The sequence below is a fragment of the Tamandua tetradactyla genome, chromosome 7 (assembly GCF_023851605.1).
Source record: "Tamandua tetradactyla isolate mTamTet1 chromosome 7, mTamTet1.pri, whole genome shotgun sequence".
NCBI classification, from domain to species: Eukaryota; Metazoa; Chordata; class Mammalia; order Pilosa; family Myrmecophagidae; genus Tamandua; species Tamandua tetradactyla.
In genome coordinates this window covers 63,587,943-63,611,971 of record NC_135333.1, presented here as the reverse complement: position 1 = coordinate 63,611,971, position 24,029 = coordinate 63,587,943, and the positions used below count along the sequence as shown (strand labels likewise).

At 39.5% G+C, this 24,029-nt stretch overlaps 1 protein-coding gene across 5 annotated transcripts; it reads right to left on the bottom strand.

Annotated features, from left to right (window-relative positions):
* Positions 1-436: 436 nt before the first annotated feature.
* Positions 437-23,200, bottom strand: RAD52 (RAD52 DNA repair protein). Of its 5 annotated transcripts, none has more exons than XM_077169642.1 (13): positions 23,054-23,191; positions 13,709-13,810; positions 12,475-12,576; positions 11,808-11,901; positions 11,549-11,616; positions 7,488-7,606; positions 6,517-6,592; positions 6,222-6,281; positions 3,413-3,609; positions 3,124-3,266; positions 1,962-2,045; positions 1,251-1,466; positions 437-791 (listed from the first exon to the last, which is right to left on the bottom strand). In XM_077169642.1, the coding sequence occupies exons 2-13, from the start codon at positions 13,790-13,792 to the stop codon at positions 733-735; spliced, it is 1,302 nt and encodes a 433-aa protein (XP_077025757.1). In that variant the 5' UTR covers positions 13,793-13,810; positions 23,054-23,191; the 3' UTR covers positions 437-732. The 5 variants fall into 5 exon arrangements, with proteins under 5 accessions (XP_077025757.1, XP_077025753.1, XP_077025755.1 ...); XM_077169638.1 differs by lacking the exon at positions 23,054-23,191 and adding an exon at positions 22,786-23,045; XM_077169640.1 differs by lacking the exon at positions 12,475-12,576 and having other exon boundaries at positions 23,054-23,200.
* Positions 23,201-24,029: the final 829 nt, after the last annotated feature.

Genomic DNA, 24,029 nt, shown 5'->3' with positions numbered 1-24,029 from the left:
GGGGGAATTATAAAACACCTAAATGTTATGAAAAATTAATTATGTCAAGATACCTGAAACAGGAAATTGTAAGCAGCCATTATATTTTCTACTACAAATTAAGAGATTTATGGTGTTTTCTTAAAATGCCTTTCCCTTGATCTTAGATCAATGTTTTCTTGATCTCAGGAACAAATGTTGGTCTTGAAAGAATGCAGGGTGGTGATGTCCTAAACGTATAAATGGGCAGTTACCTCAGATGAAGACTGCAATCTAGCTTGATGCAAAGCAGCAGATACCACCACAGCCTGACGCAGTACTCAGGTAGGCACTATGGCAAACTTGGTGCCTTAAAGGGAATGAGGCAGAGGTGACATAATGGTTGAATGTGCCTCATTAAAGCTGGTGCCTAGTAGGATAATGGCCTATATTGTTGAGGGCAGGCAGCCATTGGTGATTCCTAAAATTTCTTTATTAGCATAATTGTTGAGGAATAAATAGTGAAAGCCTCAAGAGACAAAGAAAGGGTGTTTAATCTTGTCCAGAGCCTTTCCAATGGCAATGTGTGACCAGCTTCTTGAAAGTACTTGTTTCCCAAACTGCTCTCAGCTTTATCTGCAGTAGACTCCAGGAGTCAAATCCTGCTCCTCTGATAAAAGTACAAATGGCAAAACTTTGGAAGTAAAGCTCATTTCTTGGGACTGAAGAAAATTTTCCAACCAAAAGGTAGTTTTGCAGAGTCAACGGCCTCAGTTAAGCTGGATCCAATCTCCTTTTCTTTGGATCTTGGCTCTTATAAGAATCACAGTTATCTGTGGAGGATAAAAATTTTAACTATAGCTGCTATAATTTTAAATTAGTCAGGACTAAACTGACAGCTAGTGATTTGTTGTTAGATTAGTTGACTTCTAATTTAAGCTAAGCATAGAAATGAAAATTTTGAGTTATTGTTACAGGGAGGGTGGGGCTTTCTGTTAACCCCACACCAAGTTGTAATAACACTCATGATGGACCTACTATGGGTTGGAGGTCTTAATGCAGTCATGCTTCAGCTTCCTGCTATTCTTAAAGCCTAAAAGGGATGCAAATAAAGGCAGGACCCCAAAGGACAAATTTTAGCTCTTAAATCAATTATCTTCCAGTTACTTACACTGCTCATTCCCCTAGAATGTCTGCACCCAACTTCTTAAAACTAAATACTATTCTTTTTAAATTCACAGAATTAAGCCCAGGTCTCCAACTTCTCCTTCTAATCACCTTTCTCTCTGTACCTGGTAAATGTTGGTTAGTGTCATGAGTCGCAGGGTGCCAAGGTCCAGATTTTGATTGTGGCTTCTGGAGACAAAGTCTCTGTGGAGTCTTCTTCCGGGTCACCATGTGGTTCTTCAGGACTAGTGTGGCAGGCATCTGGAGTGGTTCTGGTCTAGACAAGGGTTTGACAACACTGTCCGCTGCATCTGGAGTTATCTCCCACATTTTAAGGTTGTCTTCAAGGACAGGATACAGAAAAATGCAGCATCAACACAGAAGTGTTCTCACATAAAGCACTAAGAAAATCTTAAGAAATTCCAGGTCTTGAGTACCCTATGATAACTTGAGATTTCTCTCCTCTGTTCATGGAAGCTTCCCTTAGATAAGGATAAAAGTGGAGGGAAAGAGGTGCTTTCAGTCAGAACCCCTGAAAATCCATTTTGGGTCCTCTTTATTTCTCCTAAATCTCTCATGGGGTACAAAACAGATAGAAACGGGAGTTACCTCTTTTTTGTGTGTGTGGGGGGGGTGCTGCATGGTCCAGGAATTGAAACCAGGTCTCCCACATGAAAGGCGAGCATTCTACCACTGAACCACCCATACACCTGTCTTCTTTTAAATGTATTCTATGATTACCAAAAAGTACACAGCCCAATAACTTAAAAGCACTTCATAGGTGTTTACTGATTAATAATTAAGATGTTCCATCATCTCCATCATCCCTTACCGACCTGCAAGGAAGTCTTTCTCAGAGAAGGGTTCTGGAATAGGAGTGATGGGAGTGCTGTGCTTCAGAGGCGGGGCCGGCAGTGCTTCTACAGTTCACAGAAGAGAGAAGATAAATCATACAATTACACCACTAAAGGGAATGTAGCATACTCCACTCGTTAAAAGGAACAGCCTCAGAAACACAATTTTGTCCAGGGTTTTGCCACTCCCTAGAACAGCCAGAAGACCACAAAGGCCAGAGTCCAAGTCCTACCTGCAGATCTATTTGGTTTAAAATGTTATACTTCTATTTTCTTCTCACCAAAAACAGTGGGGGAAAAACAGAAAAGTTTATTTCTCCTTTAACAGTCAAACCAGAATTAGAAGCCATCTGGTCCAATGATTTGCTTACTTTTAAACTCTATATAAAACCAATAAAAATAGTAGCTCTGGTAGTCTGACAAGGGGTAGGGAAAAGTCCTGAGGACTACCGCCCCCACCCTCCCCAACCCTCCTCCTTCACCTGCAGGAGCTACTACACGGGTTTGGAAACTGAAGATCTAGAATAACTCCTAGGATGAAGGACATCCCCAGGACAGTAAGATTTTACACATAATAATTTCAGCCTGTCAGTGCTGAGAGGAATGTTAATGAACCAAACATGAAACAGGTCCTCTAAGAATCTTGATAATTCTTAGTTGGGCAAAAGCTCAACTGCTCAGGGTGAGTCCCCTCTTTGCTTCCACTTTCTGGGCAAGACCCAAAACAAATCTGTACCTACTACTCCATTGAATGTGGGCTCTGAAAACAATCTGCCGAAAATCCCTGTCATCTTCAAACCCAATTGCGCTCTATATTTAAAGACAGAAACAAAAGGCATTCTAATGCAGAGTTAGCCATAGCAAAAAAAAAAAAAAGTGAAGTTTTGTAGCCTGAAATTTTTAGTTCTACAAGACTTGACAAGGTCTGTTTCCATTCCCAAAACAGGTCAGTATCTCAAGAAATGGGAAAATGCACAGGAGGATTTCACTATCTTAATTTCTTGGACTCTTCTATCCTGTGCCAAGTGATACCAAGTTCGGGCCTTGCCACATGTTCCTGGTAGAGAAGCAGGTTCCCCTGAGTCCTAGCCCTCCACCTCCAGAGATCCCAGGGAGGGTCTCTGCTCCTGTCGTTGTCACACACCCTGATTCTTTTTGTCAGCTGACGGGACCGATAGTTGAACTTGCTGCTGTTTCTCCATTTGCTCCCGGAACTGCTGCTGCAACTGCTTTTGCCGGAGTTTCCGCTGGTATGTGGCCTCACTCTCCACAGCAGAGGCCAGGCTTCTGCATCAGAGGGGAGAGGAGGTAGGAATGAGTTCCTGAGGGAATATAAGTCTGACTTGCTAGTTCTGAAGGTAGAAATTGAAGCGATCCAGACTATATAAGAAAGAAAAGGCAGCCTAGGAAGGGGAGGGAACTTGGGCCCCTACCCAGAGCTGCTGTCTTTATCCCCCCGTGTTCCAATGTGGGGATTATCTGGGTGGCCTGGTCTGCAAGGGGAGGTTGCCTCCTGTGGTTTGGAGGGTACCAGAGCCACATTCTGCCGGCAGCTGCTATATCTCGCCTGCTCCACAGATGGTTCAAAATCTTGTCTCTTTGCTTTAGTTAAATCCACGTCAGGAGGCAACTAATAGGGGAATAAAGAGGGGAAAATCACAGTTCTTCCCCTTCCTTTCTTTTCTCTTCCTTACAGAACTAGATTCCTGGAAAACAGCGTTTGGCAATCCTCTACCCATCATTCTTTCTAGGTCCTAAGAAACTGAAACACAGGATCCACAACTTCTAAGTAATATTCTGAATTATATGCGAAGGAGAAAAAATGTTATTTTCTCTTTATACCTTTCCTGTATCAATGTATTTTTTTTCAAAAAGCAATCTTTTGAGCAGTGCAACGGTGGCTCAGTGACAGAATTCTCACCTGCCATGTCAGAGACCCAGGTTCAATTCCCAGAGCCTGCCCATGTGAAAAAAAAAAAAAAAAAGCAATCTTTCTTTGGTTTTGACTTAGGCCAAATGGTCTGTGAACTCTAACGGAATCCTTCCTTGGCAGCTGGATATGTCAGAGGCTGGATATGTCAGAGGCTGTGTCCTTCTTAGTCCCTTCCCATAGAAATGGTCAGGTATAGTCTAAGGAAGCCCACACCTCCTTTGCCCTTTCTGCCAGGACTACCCAACCATGCCCCTGCAAATATAACACCCATCATAAGCATCCTGCAAGAAAACTTAGAGAGCACTAGCTTAAGATACCAGCAAGGCTGCAAGGAATTTCCCAATTTGGGGTAGATCCTGCCTCTCATCCATTTGAGAAGTGATGACTGTGTATATGCCTGGTGATGACAAGTTGTCCTACAAGAGCACTGCAGAAAGTAGGAAGGAGGATTTTTCTCTTGGGAAAATTTCTCCCTCAAGTCATAATACTGATGCTGACAAAATAACTGTCTGAATATGAGGAACTGAGATGACTAAATATTGATAAAGATAACCTGAAAATTATAGTATGAATTTCCTCTATACACTAAAATGTAAATGAGTTGTTAAAAAGAAATGGAACTTTGAAAAAAATTATGAAGACTGACAATGCCAAATGCTGTCAACTTGGAACAATGGGAAGTCTCAGAAGTCTCTCAAACTGCTGTGCAGTACAAACACACTAGAATACTGGAAGACTCGACTAAAACCAAGCATACACCTGCCCCAAGAAATTCTCAAGAAAAATGAGTGCATATGTGCCCCAAAAGACATGCACAAGAATGTTAATAGCAGCCCAATTTAAAACAGCCAAAGGCTAATTTAAAAAAAAAGTCTATTAAGGCTGGGGGTCAATAATAGGGGCAGGGGTATCAGGAGTATAGGATATTTTGGGTTTTCTCTCTCTTTTTTGGAGTAATGGAAATGTGCTAAAATTGACTGTAGTGTTGCATGCACAACCATGTGATGACACTGGGAGCCAGTGACTGTAGGTTTTGGATGGACTATGGTGTGTGAATATATCTCAATAAAACTGCATTAAAAAAAATCAGAATGGAATAATAAAATGTGGTATATTCATGTACTATAAAAATTATACCAGTGAAAATGCTGCACACAACATGAATGAATTTCATAAACATGTGGAACGAAAGCCAGACAAGCATTCATACTATATAATTCCTAAACACAAAAAGGTCAGCACTAATCTGTGTTGCTAGAAGTGGTTCTCAGTAGAGAGGGGGCAGGTGGGTTGACAGTGACTTCAAGGGATACAACAGAGACTTCTAGGCTACTGACAATATTCTGATTCCTTTTTTGTTTTTTGATTTTATTTTAAAATTTCCTAAGTTTATACTCTTCATGTTCTGATTCTTAATCTGGATGCTGGTTATATAGATGTGTGTGCTTTTAAAATTCATCAAGGCAAACATTATGATATTTATGATATGTACATGTCTGCATGTATGTATGTACCTTTTAATACTTATCAGGGTTTTTTTTAAGTACAAACTATACCATTCCGTTTATATAAAGTTCAAAAATAGACTCCAGTTGAAGGCTAGAAGCCGAAAGGGAGCAGTCAGGACAGTAGCTACTTCTGAGGGAGAGCTGGGTAGTGACTGGGAGGGGCAAAGTGGGGCCTCTGGGTGCTCTGGTCTATGTTCTATTTCCCTCTCTGGGGACTAAACAGCTGTGGTCACTTATGAAAAGTCCTTAAGCGGCGTCATTTGATTTGTGCAGTTTTCTGTGCATACATTTTACTTCATTTTAGAAGTTCATTTAAATAATAAGATGAAAAAAAGAAATGGAGCTTTGACTTATGCCGATTGGCACATGCCTCTGTTAGGTGTCACAAAAAAGGAAACCCCTCAGGAATCGGATAGGAACACTATCCTGGTGGGGCATGGCAGGGAGAATGACACAGAGAAAGCAGCCATCCCAACCTCCAAAGGACAGGAGGAACAGTGCAGAGCCCACTTGGCCCAGGGCAAGGTAGTGCCAGGGACGCTCAGCCACAGCCCCCATTCTCCAAAGGCAAAAGCTCAGATCACATGATAGGAATCAACAGAAACCAGAGCTAAACTTTAAAGACACAAGTGCTAAAAGGAAAAGCAAGAAGTTTAGAGTAGGTGGGATCTGAGTGTTTCTAAGGAATAGTCAGAGTCATTATGTAAGCTACCTATACATAACGGAGAACTGTTTAGGATATTAAAGAGAAAGAGGAGGCTATCCATTTACTCTGGGAAAAAGGTCTCCAGGATACATTACCAAGTGGGGAGGATTATGTGCTCCTTTTGAAAAACACAGACCAGTCCCAACCACGGTTTTCTGTGTAAGAAAGAGGTAACTTCTCTAGGCCTCAATTTCTTCATCTGTAAAATCGGGGAACTGGGTTCTGCTAGAGTTAACATTCAAAGGAGTTTGAAATACACATTCCAGGCCCCCTAAATAGCTGAGTTCCTCACTTGTTCCCTCTCCACCCCCCAAAATTAAACCCATGAAATGGGGGAATTACCTATATTATCTTTACCCACACCCACACCTTCATCCATTTCTAACATACCTGGCGTGGAAGCTTATTTAGTGACCTCAGATAGTCTTTGTCCAGGATACAATTTCCAAGTGCATTCCCAAAACTCCTAGGGGTGAGAAAAACAGAGGACGTTTTTTCACCTTAGCACAGGAAGACTAAGAAGCAACTCACAAAGCCCATGAGCTCTCCAGACATGGAGCTCAAATCCCATAGCACTGTTTCAGAGGACGATGACAAGTCCCCAGTGAGAGCAGACTACACACACGTGGGGGCAGGTGATCAAGGGCTCTATCCTCCATGACCAAAGTCTTAACTTGGAACAAACAGACTCCCCCACAAGAAATGTAATGCAAAATTTTAGTGCATGTTTATATGTGTATATTTCTAGTGATTGATTCACTTCTATTCTCAAAGGGGTCTAAAAGAACCAAAGAGGCTTAAACAGATAGAAGGAAAGACCTAAAATTGTGGACTACCACACACTGACGTTTGTTCTAAAATTATATTAAAATGTCCTCTGAAATTTACTGTTTTGTAGATCTGTTATATTTCACAATAAAAAATATTTAAAAAAAAAAAAAGACGCTTAAAGCTCTCCTCTAAAAAACAAAGCCTTCCTCTAATAAATTATGCTACCTATACATAATGGAGAACTGTTTAGGATATTAAAGAGAAAGAGGAGGCTATCCATATACTCTGGGAAAAAGGTCTCCAGGATACATTATCGAGTGGGGAAAAAGAAAGAAAAAAGAAAAAGCAAGTACAGAATAGAAAATAAAGTTGTTCTACCACTTATTTCCAAAAAGGAAAGAATTAAGCATAAACACTGGGAAAATGAAGAGAGGGGGGAACCACATAAACCTGGACAAGCATAATAGTGAGTCTTACCTTTTACTATCGTTTTTTTAACCATGTGAATGTTTTGTGTTTTTCTTAAAAAAAAAAAAAGTGCTGAAACAAGGGCTGAAATAAAAGGATCAATTCCTACCTTTTTTGCTTACCTGAGTGCTCGTTTTAGCCCATCCGTCACCGCCTCCTTCCTTGCCTTCTCCAAAGACAAGGCCTTTGACTTGAGGCCCTCGCTAACACCATAACCCACGTCTTCATGATATGATCCGTCCTAGGGGTAAAAATGAGTTTAAACTTCAACCATGAAAACCTCAGTTGTGTCCCGGGCTCCAGAGCTCTTCCTTTCTTCAAGTAGCCATGTGAGAACAGGGCAGACATACCCAAGGCCTTGCTAAGGAAGGGGCTGTGGGCTCAGGTAGTGGGAAGGGAATAGATTTCCAGAACTGTAACTCCCTTTGTTCTGTTTCCTGGTGGCATGATCTGCCCAGACAAATGCCTGTGTCCAATGTCAAGACTCTCCGCGCTATGTAATTTCTTTTAGATATAACTCAAAAAACATTCAAAGAAATGAATGACACTGCTATAATAAAACACTTTCCATTCCCAGCTGATTTCTGTGACAGGTTTCTTCAGAACTGCTTATAAAAATAAGAAATCAGGATAGAATTAATGCTGACTGCTCATTCTAGGAAAAAGTAATATTCAAATATGGATACATAAACTAACTGAAAAGCAAAAAATAGCACTATCCACCTCATTAAAAATGCATTTTCAATAAAATTTATTTTTTATTTTGTACACTTATCAAAAATTTTGATGTATTTATATTATATTCTAAACACAAACACAATTGTCTGATCAGTTGTGCATTAACAATAACTAATAATATGTGAGGCATGCAACTAGGTGAATGAAGCTTAAAGACAGTAAGTTGAATGAAATGAATGAAACAAATGAAACAAAAAGACAAAAATTACAATGCCTCACGCATATGGAGTAAATTACTATACAAACTCAGAGAACTGAAGTCAAGAACATGGGTTATCAGGGTGGGGCCAATTGTAAATGTTCCTGGATTGTAAGCTCTTACAGCAGTCATATATATTTAGCAGTTGTAACTGATATTTCTAAATTCTGAGATATTGAATTGAGCTATTTGAATATAACCTGGTCATTCCTTGAAAGTTCACATATTTATGTGACACCTGAGATACCCGAGTTAGAGCACTGAAGCTATGACAGTCAACACTATACCATATAGCAATTGTTAAAAAAATTGAAAAAGTGATCAGACTCCATCTAGAGATATGAATGAAGCTGATCTGGATAGCACTAAGGTAAATTAGAATACTGGGTAAAGGATATGACCCATGTTTTCAAACTTCAACCTCTGTGCGAGACCAAAGGGAGAGATGTTTATTTGGTGCAAAATTTCTCTTTGGGTAGCACATTATCAATTTAACTGGTATGGTCAGTTTATTTGAACACCATAACCACATGAAATCTTGAATAGGGCATGAGATCTTGTTGGTTTGTACAGGTTAGTTTGATGTCCCGATAATATCACAGAGTAATCTGGGCAGAGAATAAGAAAGTATTTACAAAGTCCCATTGGGGAACTGGGGAGAAAAGAGGAAAATTCAACTTCCCCATTTGGAGAATTCCTCATATTCTTGCAAGCAGTGGGGACAATCAAATCAATAGGCTGACCCCTCAATCTTGGGGCTCATCCCTACGAAACTTATTTCTGCAAAGCAAAAGCTAAGCCTGCTGATAATTATGCCTAAGAGTCACCCCGAGAGAACTTCTTTTGTTGCTCAGATGTGGCCTCTCTCTCTCTAAGCCAACTCAGTGGTAAACTCACTTTCCTCTCCCCTACATGAGGCATGACTCCCAGGGATGTAAATGTCCCCTGGCAATGTGGGACCTGATTCCCAGGCATGAGCTGGGAGCCAGCACCATGGGAATGAGAAAGCCTTCTTGACCAAGAGGGGGAAGAGAGAAATGAGACAAAAGTCTCAGTGGCTGAGAGATTTCAAAAGAGTCAAGAGGTTATCCTGGAGTTTATTCTTACACACTACATGGATATCCCTTTTTAGTTTATGGTAGATTGGAGTGGCTGGAGGGAATTACCTGAAACTTGCTGAACTGTGTTCCAGTAGACTTGATTCTTGAAGAAGACTGTATAACTATATAGCTTTTACAGTGTGACTGCATAATTATGAAATTGTGTTATTGTCTGATGCTCCTTTTATCCAGGATATGGACAGACAAGTAAATAATAATAATAATAAGGATAAAAATGAATAAATAATAGAGGTAGTAAAAAGGTAAAAATTGAGGAAGTTGAAATACTGTGGGTCAATAAAAGGGAGGGGTACGGAGCAAGGAGTATGGGATATATGAGTTCTTTGTTTTTCTTTTAATTTCTTTCTCTGGAGTGATGCAAATGCCCTTAAAATGATCATTGTGAAGAATACACAACTATGTGATGATATTATGAGCCACTGATTGTGTAATAGGGTTGAACTGTGTAGATATTTCTCAATAATATATTTTTAAAATTTTTTATTAATTAAAAAAAATTATAAGAAACAAACATTCCCAACACATACACTCAGCAATTCACAATATCATCACATAGTTACATATTCATCATCATGATCATTTCCCAGAACATTAGCATCAATTCAGAAAAAGAAATAAAAAGACAACAGAAAAATATAACAAACAGAAAAAAAAAATTTTACAGGCCATACCCCTTACCGATCCCTTTCATTGATCACAAGCATTTCAAACTAAATCTGTTTTAATATTTCTTCCCCCTATTATTTATTTTTATTCCACATGTTTTACTCATCTGTTGACAAGGTAGATAAAAGGAGCATCAGACATAAGGTTTTCACAATCACACAGTCACACTGTGAAAGCTATATCATTATACAATCATCATCAAGAAACATGGCTACTGGAACACAGCTCTACATTTTCAGGCAGTTCCCTCCAGCCTCTCCATTACATCTTGGATAACAAGGTGATATCTACTTAATGCATAAGAATAACCTCCAGGATAACCTCTCAACTCTGTTTGGAATCTCTCAGTCATTGACACTTTGTCTCATTTCACTCTTCCCCCTTTTGGTCGAGAAGGTTTTCTCAATCCCTTGATGCTGGATCTCAGCTCATTCTAGAGTTTTTCTCAATCCCTTGATGCTGAAGCTCAGCTCATTTTGGGGTTTCTGTCCCACGCTGCCAGGAAGATCCAGACCCCTGGTAGTCATGGCCCACGTAGACAGGGGGAGGTTGGTGAGTCTGCTTGCTGTGTTGGCTGGAGAAAGAGGCCACATCTGAGCAACAAAAGAGGTTCTCTTGGGGGTGACTCTTAGGCTTAATTTTGTGGGGTTAAGTTTCATATGAACAAACCCCAAGACTGGAGGCTTCTCAATTAATATTTTAATAATATTTTTAAAAAAGCACTTAGAACAGCGTCTGGCACAGTGCAGGAGCTATACAATGTTAAAGGCTACGCTAATGCTTGTGTACTGAAATCAAAACTTTGAGAAAATATTTTATGCCCTTAAGAACATAAACTATTATTAAATACATTTAAAATTTGTAATAAAATTAATAATAACCCAATCCAGAAGAAATTTTTTAATATTTAGAAATTTTCCTTGAGGTCAGAGGAAATCTGCACCCAAAATTTATTTTTATACACATATACATACACACATATTGCAGAGACGTATGAAAGGTTATATCAGTAAAAGATTTATAATCACAAATATTTATTATAATAGGATAAAAGCCGGGGGGGGAAGTGGAGTGGAAATACAACTTCAGATGAAGAAACAATATAAAATTTTTGACCATCAAAGAATAGTTTGCCCCTTTTTTTTAAATGGATGACAGTATTTAATTGTCTATGTTTCCATTGACACATTTAAAAGAGATGCAAACAGATTTATTTTTAAATGTCAAATTCTATAATATGCCAAAATAACACACACTTTGCAACTATTTATATTTATGATGAAAATTTTTAGATGTCAACTGAAAAATGTACAAGGAGAGCAGTTTTTCGAAATTCTTTTGGGGGCCACATGATCGAAAATGTCTGAATACCACCATTGCATGGAAACCTCCCTACCTCCTCACTCCTCTTCCCCCTCCACAATCCTCCCAGGCCACAGGTCCACTCCATCACCCTTACCTTCAACTGGACCCTCACGAACGCACAGACGCCCACATAGAACTTGCCATTGTTGAGGTCGACAAAATCTGGGAATAGAGAAAAGTACTGACTGAAGAGGATTCTGATCCCTGGGCTCCCCCTAACTACCCCATTTCCTCCTGCGGGTTACCAAATACACCCATCATATGTTCTCCCCCACAAAAAATGGCTATCAGAAATTAGGCCACACCAAAGTGAGGGGAATGCCATCCTTAACTGCACCAAGAAGCAAACTCACCCACATTCTGCTGTGTGACAGAGTGTGCCCAGCCATTGTAACCAAACATCTCGTTGGCCAGACTAATTACCCTGTGGCCCTCAATGTAACATACCTGGGAAAAAATATTCAAGAAAATAAGCTGTTTTAAAATTCCTTGGCACACTTAAATGTGGATCGAACTTTTATGTAATTTATTCCTTATCTGATCTGTTAGCAAAACTGCTCTTCAACAATCCAGAGAAATTCTCAACGACCTTATTTCAAATATTTTCCTGAACGAGCCAGCTAGAACTAACAGTCAGACTGGGGGAGAGGCAAGAATCAGAGGGAGAGAGAGCCATTCACCTAGTGTTAGTAGCAGAATTTCCAAAAAAGTACAAATTTCAGTGACATGTTTTTACAGAAAACTAAAAACATACACAGAAGTTAAATTAGAAGCAAATGGCAAAGGGAAAATTTTTTAAAGATGGTGTAAAACTCCTATGGTAGCAGGTATACAAGTTTTAAGACAGGCTTTGGTCACTTCAGATGATGATAAAGGCTGGACCCCATCCCCTTGCTGAGGTACCAGGAAGCACCCAGTACCAATGACCAAGAGACCTTCTGAATCCATCCCAGAGACGGAGATGAAAAGAGCCTTGAGTTGTCAGTTGATGCCTACTTCCAGGCAGGTTGACTCTCCTACCTTCTGACCTCCTCCAGCCAGGCGGCTACTGATGTACTCAGGGCCCAGCCTCTGTCTTAGGGCGTTCTGGATGGCCTGGTACTCATCAGCGGTGTACTGGCACTGCAAGCCAGAAAGGGACAATTCAACTGACATTTCCACCATTGCTCAGGCCAGCGGCTCACCAACTTTTTTGGTCTTGGGACCCCTTTGAACTCTTAAAAAGTATTAAGGAACTCTTAAAAAGTATTAAGGAACACAAAGAGCATTTGTTGAGGTGAATTATACCTATATAATTCAACTAAACTAAAACTGAGAAATCTTTCAGGCACACTTTCCATTAGCCATCAGGACATTACATCATCATCTACCAGGCAGCCTCTGGAAAACTCTACCACATTGCATACATGCATGGGAAAATGACAATGGGAAAGACTAATAGTGCCTCAGCATTATTACGAAAATAATTTTGACCTCATGGATCCTTAAAGAGTTTTTGGGCCCTTGAGGGTCCTTGGACCACATTTTGAGAACCATTGCCTTAGCTTTTACTACCACCTAATAAAACTTTCTCAAGCCAGAATTAGAAAACAAAAAACCTCCAGTCTCAGAGCCTATATGTGGTGTTTATATGGGAAAGGGAACAGGGGAAGGAGAAGTAGGATGGGAAGCCTTACTTCTATCTGTCTTCTCAAAATCTATACCTTCCTCTCCCATTCAACAATTTTCCATACTAAACATGGACAAATACACCTGTTGTTTTTGTTCTTATCCTATAGTAGTTTTCCCATTGCCCTATTTAAATGAAATGAACACTCACAAACAAATCTCTGGTAGAGACAATGAATTTGAGTGGAAAAGGCAAGAATCCCTTTTCTATGTACAGATTATCTCTACAAAGACTATGAAACAGGTGACTCTGGATGCCTCCAAGAAAGAAAACTGGGTGGCATATGGAGAAGAGAGACAGAGACAGGGAGACTTTTCACCTACAGTTGTTTCCTTGTGAATGGGTTACCAATCCAAAAGATAAATAAATGAAATATAAAGCAAAACATAATCCACAGAACTATTAGTCTTCTGATGTGAAAATTCCAAAACACCCTCAAGAGTTAACTGAAGACCCCCAAATAATGCATGTACAGGAAAGCAGTTAAGAAATATCTTACACATGTCTGATGATGACCTACAGATTGATTCCTCATGCGTTTTCTCCCTTAACCTCATTTTTTCCAGGGATGAAAAAACCAGTTACCTGCCCAAAGCATAACACAGAGTTGCCACCAGCAGATGAAGGAAGGCTGTCGCGGCCTCCAATCACTTCCTCAATCCCAGACATGGTGATTCTGGATGATGTCTATGTAAAAAAAAAAGGTTAAAAAAAAATCACCACTAATGCTAGATAAAGGCAAAAGCCTCTGCTAAAAAAACAGATAAAACATCCACATGCCCCAATCAAGGGCTGAGCTTGGCAGTGCTTAGCTATGATCTACCCCTGTTAAAATTTTTGCTATTGTGGTGCTGCTATTTAGGTGATTTTTACAATGACAGTGTATTAAAACTGAAGAAAATCAAAATTACAAAAACATCCTTAAAGAGAGAGCAATCAACTCTGTGTTAACATGACTGGTTAAAAATGAAACAATAACTGAACTTCTCACCAGAAATTAACAAACTAGCTGGAGGGCGATGACTGGCAGACATGAAACAATTACAAGGGCAATATAGATATAAGAGTTAACCAATTTGCAACACAATCAAGGACATCAGCATCACCTGGGAACTTGTTAGAAATGCAAATTTTGGGGCTTCAAAACTACTGGATCAGAATCTCTGGGGGTGGGACAGCCATCTGTGATTTAACATACTCTCCAGGTGATTCCGATGCATACTCAATTTTGAATCAATGCATTAGACTGAAACTATGCAAATCTATAAGTCTATTTGAAAACAGAATTACCTCATTAAAAGCATACACAACAAGCTGGGTATTTGGTCGGTTCTAATTGTCTGTCATAATCCACTTTCTCCACTGTAGTATGAGCCCTCAGAAAGATTCTTTCAGATTCCTCTAGCATTCTCACATTTAAAAAGAAACTTGTTGCTGCTTTTCTAAACAATCTCGCAAAAGATTTGACCTTTTATTGAAGAGGACAACCTTCAATTTTATGTTTCTGACCATCACCTAAAATATGGAATCTTTATTTTAGCCAGTTTCTTCTATTTTGAAAAAAAATGCTTACTGCTTTACCTCCCCTTCTAAAACTATCCACAACCTCTTTTTCCAATATAAAATTGAAATATCTTAATTGTAGAAAACTTTAAACCTGTATCAAAGAATACAGAAGGAAACAAAATTTCTGGATCCCCATCACCAACAGATAACTTGCCTTTTATTATATCTGACTGTGTTTGCATGTGTGCATTTTATATATATGTATGTATATGCATATTTATTAAACAAAATATATCAGGCACATCTTATGCCGCACTTCAGATCTTCTTGACCTTGCCTGTCTCTGATGTCCTTGGCCATTTTTCCACACTGGCTGCAGGTGGGGTGACTAAACATGTGTGGGTTCTAACCAACTGCACACAGACATAACTCTAACTGCCCCTTACCTCCTGCTCCTGCTGGAGGCCTCTCACCTGCCACCTTTGGATTCCCTCTTGCCTTGGAAGTAGGGGAGGCCGTGGGACCTACATGGCACCCACACATGCACAACCTGGAAGTCTGAGGAAGTTCATGTTTCATGGGACAAACCTGTTAGTAATGAGATATAGAAGCTAAGGGGTAAATTTTTCTCCTTCCTTTCATTGAATGGATTGTTCTGGGATGCAGGACTTCACACATCCTCTGGGAGACAGACAGCTTTAGGAGATCAAACAATCAGTTGTACTCATCACCAAGGAGTGGCCAGCTTGGAAATGCACACTGAACTGACTTTACCTTCTTTCTCTCCTCTCTCCCTTCTTCCCTCAGCTCTGCTTCCTGGAATTGCACTTCATGGAAAAATAATAGCACCTAGCTGGTATCTCTTTCAACACCCTCCCGGTCCTTCTGTCTGTGCTGTTCGGTCCTCCAAGCCTTTTCCGGCCACTGAGTTGACAACTCTATTCATTATAGACCCAAGTGCCAGGTCTGCTACAGGGCACCTGATTCATGTTGCCCTTTATTAAAAATTGTGAAAGAGTCTTGGAATATCAATGGCCTGCCCTTAGGTTTATGTTTCCTGAAGCAGGTAGTCAATTCATCTCCCTGCTTGAGGAGACAATCGAACTTGAAGTGGGAAGAAGACGATTTTTAGGACAGGTTGGTTTTAAAATGATGTAATGAGAAATAGAAAATGGAAGCAGAGAATACAAAAGGTTTTGTTGTCCGAGTCCACCCAGAGACACATCACAACTTCTATGGTCCTTGAAACTTTTGCCTTTGTGGACCCCTTCCTCCATAAAAAAGCATTTGAAAAATTATATTGTATAGTTGTGTTGGTGAAAAGACCAATAAAATTCAGGCTGGACTCATAAAATAATAATAATAATAATAATAATAGCACCTAAGCTTCTGTCTCAAGCTCTAGGTTCTGCAGTAACCAGGCACAGCAGACAGTAGAGATGCTCTACCAATTATTCCTCAGGACTCACGGCAATGTGTACCATGGCCTGACTTCAAAGTGCCAACACCTGTATCTATTTACCTTAGGGCTTTCTTCGGCATCCAGAGCCTATTTTGTACCTGTTCATGGCAAGCTGGAATTGCCAGAGAGTTGATGTCCCCTGGGGCAGCTCTAACAGTGACTGACAAGAGCTGGTGTTTAAATACCCCAAATCCCTTACCCCTTCTGTGGGATAACTGAGCCACAAGTTCTACATTAGCTCCAGAGTTCCCCAGTGGAATTGATTTTGGGTACCCACAGTGGTAACTGACTTGATAACACACACACTGTTGAACGCCACCTTCCCTACTCATTTTCCCCCTCCTCTACTAGTATGTTCTGGAGTCTTCTTCCTAATAAACCACTAGCACTTGGGGGGTAAGGGGCACGGCTAAGAGAAACCCTTACAATGGAGAAATCTTGCAGTTACCACATTAATCAGGGAATTAAATATAATGTCACCAATAATAGTTATATACTTCCTGATGGATAAACTGAGGATACAACATCACTTATGTAGTATTTCTACCAATCTAAGCATGAATCTAAACATGAGAAAATAACCAGACCAGTTCAAATCTACAAGGTAATTGGCCTAGACTGTTAAAAAATGTCGATTTCTCAGAAAACAAAAAGAAGGGCCGGTGAATTCTTGATCAAAGAGATTAAGAAGACATGGCAACTAAATACACTATATGATCCTTTGGAATTTTGAGTCAGGAAAAAATAGGCTGTAACGGACAGTATCAGGACAAGCAGGGAAATGTGAAGCTGGACAACAGAAGAGATAATGGTACTGTGTCACTGTTAAATGTTTTGAGTATAATAATTATATCATGGTTATGTAAGATAATAACCTTGTGATTAGGAGATATACAATAAAATACTGGAGTAAAGTATCATGAGTTTTATACAACTTATTTTATTATTGCTCAGATATTAAAGTGTGTGTGCATATGTACGTATGTGTGTGGAAAGAGAGGGAAATAGATAAAGCCAAAATAACAAAACTGATAAAACTAGCCAAAGGATATGTAGGCATTCATTGCAAAACTTTTCTGAAGGCTTCAAGCTTTTCAAAATAAAAAGTTAGGAAAGACGTCCTGTGTAGCCAAGGTATAGCAGCTATATAGATCCAAATATCCCAATATAATCCTCCAAAATCTATTCAGCCCAATGAGAATAAACCATCCATATTCCATATCTTGAATAAAAGACTAAACATACTACAAATACAAACTACCAATAAGTAGAAAAATAAACACCAATTTCCAGAGAAGTTATCCATCAAATTCTTGTCCCAACTCTTTGAGGAGAGCAAGATGAATCCAGATGGAAAGGGAAATACATAGAAGAGAGGAAAATGGAGAGCCTAAGACTGAACTAAAAGCAATCCCTGAAAAAGAAAATCCATGCAAAGTATGAAAATACAAAGAGTTCTGATAGATAAGGGAAAAAAAAGAAAAAAGATATTAAGTGTATGCAGAGTTTGATGGTAGTATTAGAAACTCCATGTTTCTAGGGAAAAAAGGCAAAAAGGAAAGGAGAGATGTCCTTTGAAACCATGCACTGAAGGGGCAAAGAAGGAAATTTAGGATCCTGCAAGACAAAAGAAAATGTAAAAATCAAAGGACACACAACCCCTTCTCCAATCATCTTCCCCAAAAAGCCTTCTAGTAAAGAAACCATACTTTACCATATTTACAAAAGAGTAGGATCTGCTCTTGAACTAGGAATCTCATATATCATCCAAACTGCCAATCCTGTCCACAAAATGCATAGACAGAAGCAGTCTTCTCTAGATAAAAACTTATTATAAGGGGATGAAAGGGAAGTTCAGTGGTAGAGTTCTCGGCTGCCATATGGAAAACCAAGGTTAGATTTCCGGCCCATGCACTTCTCCCCCAGCCCCCACCAAAAAAGAAAAAAATCAGTGAATGGTGCTACGATAAGGTGACAGTCCACGGAAAAAGAATGAAATGTGACCCCTACCATATAGCATAAAAAAAAAAACTATTATAAGGAAACAGAACATAAGAGTCAAAATAAACTTGGGCTGATGAAAATCATTCCCAACCTGACTGCAAAAAAAAAAAAAAAACCGTTACACAACATTTCAAACTGAATTAAATATCTTCAAATAAGCATCTATCTGGAGATAAGCAAACACCTGAATCAGAAATTCAAAACCAAAACAAAAGGTAGAAAACTATCTGAAGGCACTGGAGAGCTACCAAAAGCAAAAATAGAAGGAAGTATACACTTGGAAGGAAATAATACACTTGGAAGAAATAAATTATGATTTAAATCATAATTTAAATTTTATGATTTTATGATTTAATCCTTTTATGATTTTTACTTGAGGGCACAAACATGTCAGCAGCCTTGTGGGATGACTAAACTTTAAAAATGCACAGTACTACAGTCTTGAGGAACAAAAGAGTAAGTCTGACATTTAAAGACACTGGAAAGCAAAGGGGTAAATCTCAGAAAGGAGAAAGCCTGAGAGGGAAGCCACAAATCATGCGGATACATTCTGCCAAATTGGCTGACCTTTAAACTACTCATGTAAGGGACAGACAGGCTCCAAACAGCCTAGGAAAGGTTAAAAGACCTGAACAGAATTTTCAGCTTCTATCTACCACAAGAGAAACAGAATTTGGAGGTAGGGTCTAGCCAAATTAATCAATGCTAATACAACACTATAGAGAACAAAATCTAGGTTCTACAATAATTGTTCAATGTCCATGGTAGAATGCAAAATTATTAGACATATGAAAGAAAAAGAAACATGTGACCCACACTCAAGAAAAGAAGGTAATCAATGGAGACTGACCCTGAGATGACCCAGATGTTAGATTCAGACAAGGATTTTAATTCACTCATTATAATTATTCTTAAGGACATAAAGGGAATGAATGAACTATTGTGAAAATTCAACAAAGAATTAGAAACAACAAAAAGAAACAAATACAAATTCCAGAACTAAAAATATGAAAGCTGAAATTACAAATTTTCGAGATTTCACCTGCATGAACATGACATAACTCCCCTTTTATTTAGGTCTTTAATTTCTCTTAGTACAATTTTGTAGTTTTTAGGGCATAAATCTTACATGTATTTTGTTAAACTTATTCCTAAGTATTTATGCTTTTTAATTCTACTACAAATGGAGCTATTATTTGCATTGTTGTTAGTCTCTGAATAAAAAGATCCTTTTTCTGACTGCTTTCAAGATTTTCTCTTTATCTGTTTTTCAGCAATTTGAGTATGTTTTGTTTTGGTTTGCCAAAGATGCCAGAATGTAATATACGAGAAATGGAATATACCAGAATGTAATGTACTGAATGTAATATACTAGAAATTCAATGGGGATTTAGTAGATCAAAAATTTACAGTTCTAAGGCCATGATAATACGATGGAATTAAGGCATCAAGAGGAAGATACCTTCTCTGAGGAAAGGTTGCTGGCATCCAGGGTTCCTCTGTCACATGGAAAGGCACAAGGCGATGTCTGCTGGTCCTTCTCTCTTGGGTTCTGGTTTCAATGACTCTTTTACCCAATTTGGAAAATTTGCAGCCATTTTTTTCTGCCCCATTCTCTTTCACCAATTCCTCTGGGACCTCAGTTACATGTGCATTAGACCTTTGGTATTATCTCACAGGGTCCTAAGTCTCATTATTTCTCATTTTTCTTCTCTTTTCTTCAGATTGCATATTTCTATTGAACTATCCTCAACTTTCACTGTCTCTCTCTTTTTTTTTATGCTGTATGGCAGGGGTCACGTTTCATTCCTTTTCCATGTGAGTATCCCTTTATTGCAGTTCCATTTGTGAGGTTTTCTTTTTTGCTTTTGGTTTTTCGTTTGTTTTTGCTTGTTTGTTTGTTTGGGAAGTGCGTGGGCTGGGAATTGAACCCGGGGTCCCGCATGGCATGCGAGAATTCTACCACTGAACTACCCTCGCATCACCCCACAGTCTCTTCTTTTTATTTCAAATTTGCTATTAAGCCTATCCTTTTTTTTTTTTTTTACATGGGCAGGCACCAGGAATCGAACCCAGGTCCTCTGGCATGGCAGGCAAGCATTCTTGCCTGCTGAGCCACCATAGCCCACCCTGAAATCTCAATGCTGGCAAGATGCCAATTCTTCCCACATTGATTCATAGATTCAATGTAATCATAATCACAATCCACCAAGCTTTTTGGTTTAAACTGATAAGCTTAATCTAGTATTTACATGGAAATACAAATCAATCTTAGAAAAAAAAAGAACAAAGTTGGGGGAGTTACACTACCTGACTTCAAGACTTAATATAAAGTTCCAGTAATCAAAATTGTTGTACTGATATATGAATTGACTGATGGGTTAAGGGAACAGAAAAAAGAACCCAGAATTGAAGCCCCATTTAGCCAGTCATTAGAATTTCAACAACGGCACCAATGCAATACAAATGGTGTTGGGACAACTGGATATCTACATGGAAAAAAAATTAAAATTGAGCTATTAAATGGATCATAGATTTAAAAACATGAAAGAGTATCTTCATGACCTGAGGCATGGCACAAAAGTTTCACAGTCAGCACCCAGAAAGCAATAACCATAAAAGAAAAATAAGGGCGGGCCACAGTGGCTCAGTAGACAGGAATGCTTGCCTGCGATGCCAGAGTACCCGGGTTCGATTCCCGGTGCCTGCCCATGTAAAAAAATAAATAAATAAAAACATAAATATGACTACATCAAAATTTAAAACTGCTGCTCCTCAAAGACCACTCTAAGAAAAGGAACAAACAACCACAGACATCTATCTGACAAAGGACTGATGAGATATAAAATGAACAACTCAATAATAAAGAGTCCATTTAGAAAACAGGCAATAAAGATATTCTTTATAATAAAGATATTCTTCTGTATTTTCTTCTAGAAGGTTTATAGTTTTATAATTTTAGCAAAAAGTACGATGATTTCTTTAAAAATTAAACATGCATCTCCATATAACCCTGCAATCTTTTCATAGGTATTTTCCCAATAAAAATAAAAATATATGCCACAAAAAGACTCACAGAGATGAGGGAGTCAGTGTAGTGGCCATGAGAAAGAAGAGGATGAAATCAAGAGATACTAAGAAAGTAAAAGAGACAAGACTGGCAAAAGTACTTTTATTCTATCCATTTTGTCATCACCTAAAAGCATTCCTAATTATATGTAGAGGGAGGAAAGAAGGAGTAATCATGTTATAGAGTAATCATGCATATACCGCTATAATGACAGTTTAAAAAATTAGCAACAGAGCTGAAAAAAAAAGTGTTAAAGGAAAGAGATCTTAACATGTCATCTCCTCTTAGAAGCTTTACAAACCTCACTATACTAAGTAGAATTAACACCACGCTCCATAGAACTTTAAACATACTTCAAAACATGTATCATACTACACTCATTTACTTCCTTGCGCCATTGCCACAACTCATCCATTTAAGAGGAGGGCCAGCATTTAGCATAGTCCCTACCCCATGCATAATCTGAAGAGCATTTTAGCCTCATTTTAACCTCTCTCCACCTCAGAACTTCCAGTAAGGTATTAAAAATGGATGTCTGGATTTTCTTTTATGTGTGGCTATGTTTTTTTGTTTTTCTGGAGCACTGAAAAATGCCAAAATTGAGAGTAAGAATCACTGTACAATGAAGTAAGGATACTGTGGGGCACTGACTGTATACTTCAGATAGAATATATAATATGTGAATATATCTCAACAAAAAGTCTCAAAAATAAATAAACAGAAATACAAGTACTGGAAAAAATGGATTTCTTGAGTGGAAACATGTTCTAAGTTGCACAGATTAAAAAAATATCCACATTAGGCTTTTTGCTCTTGAAAAATTACTGGTTCTACTTTTTTTTTAGTGAAGCTTCTCTTCCACAGCTAGCTCCGTTACATTTTTCATACACTAATCTCCAATTCCCCTCGGTTTATATCACAATATTGTTTTAGCACACCTCACACAGCAGTAATCTCTTGAGAGTTTGTTCTTTAGACTGACAGTTCTGTAGAGGAACTCAGGAAGTCCAAAAGTGAAAACAACCCAAATGTCCATCAACTGATAAATGGATAAACAAATTTCATACAATGGAATATTATTCAGCCATAAAAAAGAATGCCTTTTTTTTAACACACGCTAAAATACATCTGAATCTTGAAAACATTATGCTGAGTGAAAGAAGACAGATGCAAAGGCCACACAGTGCATGATTACATTTCAATGAAATGCCTGGAAGAGGCATATCCATAAAAACAGAAAGTAAATCAGTGGCTAGCACAGGTGGGAGGAAGGGGGATATGGGGGAAGATTGCTACCACGCATGGGGTTTCGTTTTTGGGGTGACGGAAACGTTTCGGAATTAGTGGTGATGATGGTACAACTTTGTGAATATGCTAAAAGTCATTGAACTGCACATTTTAAAGGGGTAAACTTTATGGTATATGAATTATATGTTTTTTTAAAAAGACCTAGGAAGACAATACGCAGCCAAACTTGAGCGTCAAATTCCTTTTAAATAGTTAATTCCTTTCCAACTTCAACCACTCCTTCCCTAACTGAATATCTACCGACACAAAGTTTGGCCTCCTTTATTCCTGTCAACAAGCATTTTACGGCGCATCTAGTGCCGTCACCATTACCCGTACGCTGCCTTCTTCCGCGTCGTGGGGTCCTGGTGTGTGCTCTCCTCGTGTAGGGCAAGTATCTGTCCCACCTAACCAAACTCTCAGTGAGCCCAGATCCTCCGGAAGTCCAGGGCCTCCGGACTCAGGATCACCCTACTGGGACCTATAGGACCATTTCAACCGTTGCCCACGTTCTCTATTCAGAATCTGGACCGTCCCACGCTCCACATAACCCACAGAAGGAGCCGCCCCAAGGGACCCGGACCTCTCCCCACTTACGCACCTCAGGAAGCGCGCGGTGTACGCAGGGAGCTGAGTCTGGGCTAAAGGCAAGTGGAAGAGAACTTAGAGGCCGCGCAGAGGAGACTGGGAAGAAAGTACAAGGAGACCTGGGAAGAAGGGCGAAACAGATTTTTTTTTTTTTTTTTTTCTTAAAGGGGAAAGGATGGACAGGGAGAACCGTAAATCAAGTCGGAAGGGGGAAGAAGCCGCAAAGCAAGCCGTCGGAGGCCGTAAAGCAAGCTGGAAACTGTTGTTATCAGCCTCCACGACCTGAGTAGCTCTTTCCACCCTTCCGTCCTGCCCTCTCCGCCGGCCGCACCTTTAGGCCAGGGTCTGGGTTTGGGTCAGTCGGAGTATCGCTGGCAGGCTCAGCGAGCTAAGTGAGCTCGTCCGGGACAGGTAGCTTTTTAATGCTTCGTGGGGCCTGCAGTCACCATCCTTTCCCGCACTACCTCACATACCCAGTGCCCAGTTGGGACACGTGTACGAGGCCGCGAAAGGACCTCCCTGTACCCATCCTTGCAGATTTGGGATATTGCAGGAGAAGGAAGTAATGCTTTTAAATCCTATTAAGAAGGTAATCGGGACTCTGTCTAGAATCCTGTCCGGGCAGGCACGGCAAACCGAGCAGTGTGGACCGCACACGTGTAGTCATCACCTGAAAGCTTCTTAAATTAGCAAAGACCGGAGGGAAATGGCTATGTGGGGAGTTGTGCGAGGAGAGGTCTTATTTAAAATGCCCTCTTGAAACTGGGTGGCGATTACGCATCCTATTAGCAATGCTCAAAAAACGTGACTAGGGTGGGCCACAGTGGCTCAGCAGGCAGACTTCTTGCCTGCCATACCGGAAACCTGGGTTCGATTCCCGGTGCCTGCCCATGCAGAAAATAAAGAACTCTAACTTTGCGAAAAAATAAATAAGTCTGACTAAAACTTTAGTCATCACAGCCTCAAATTAAGAACAAAAAAAATCCAAC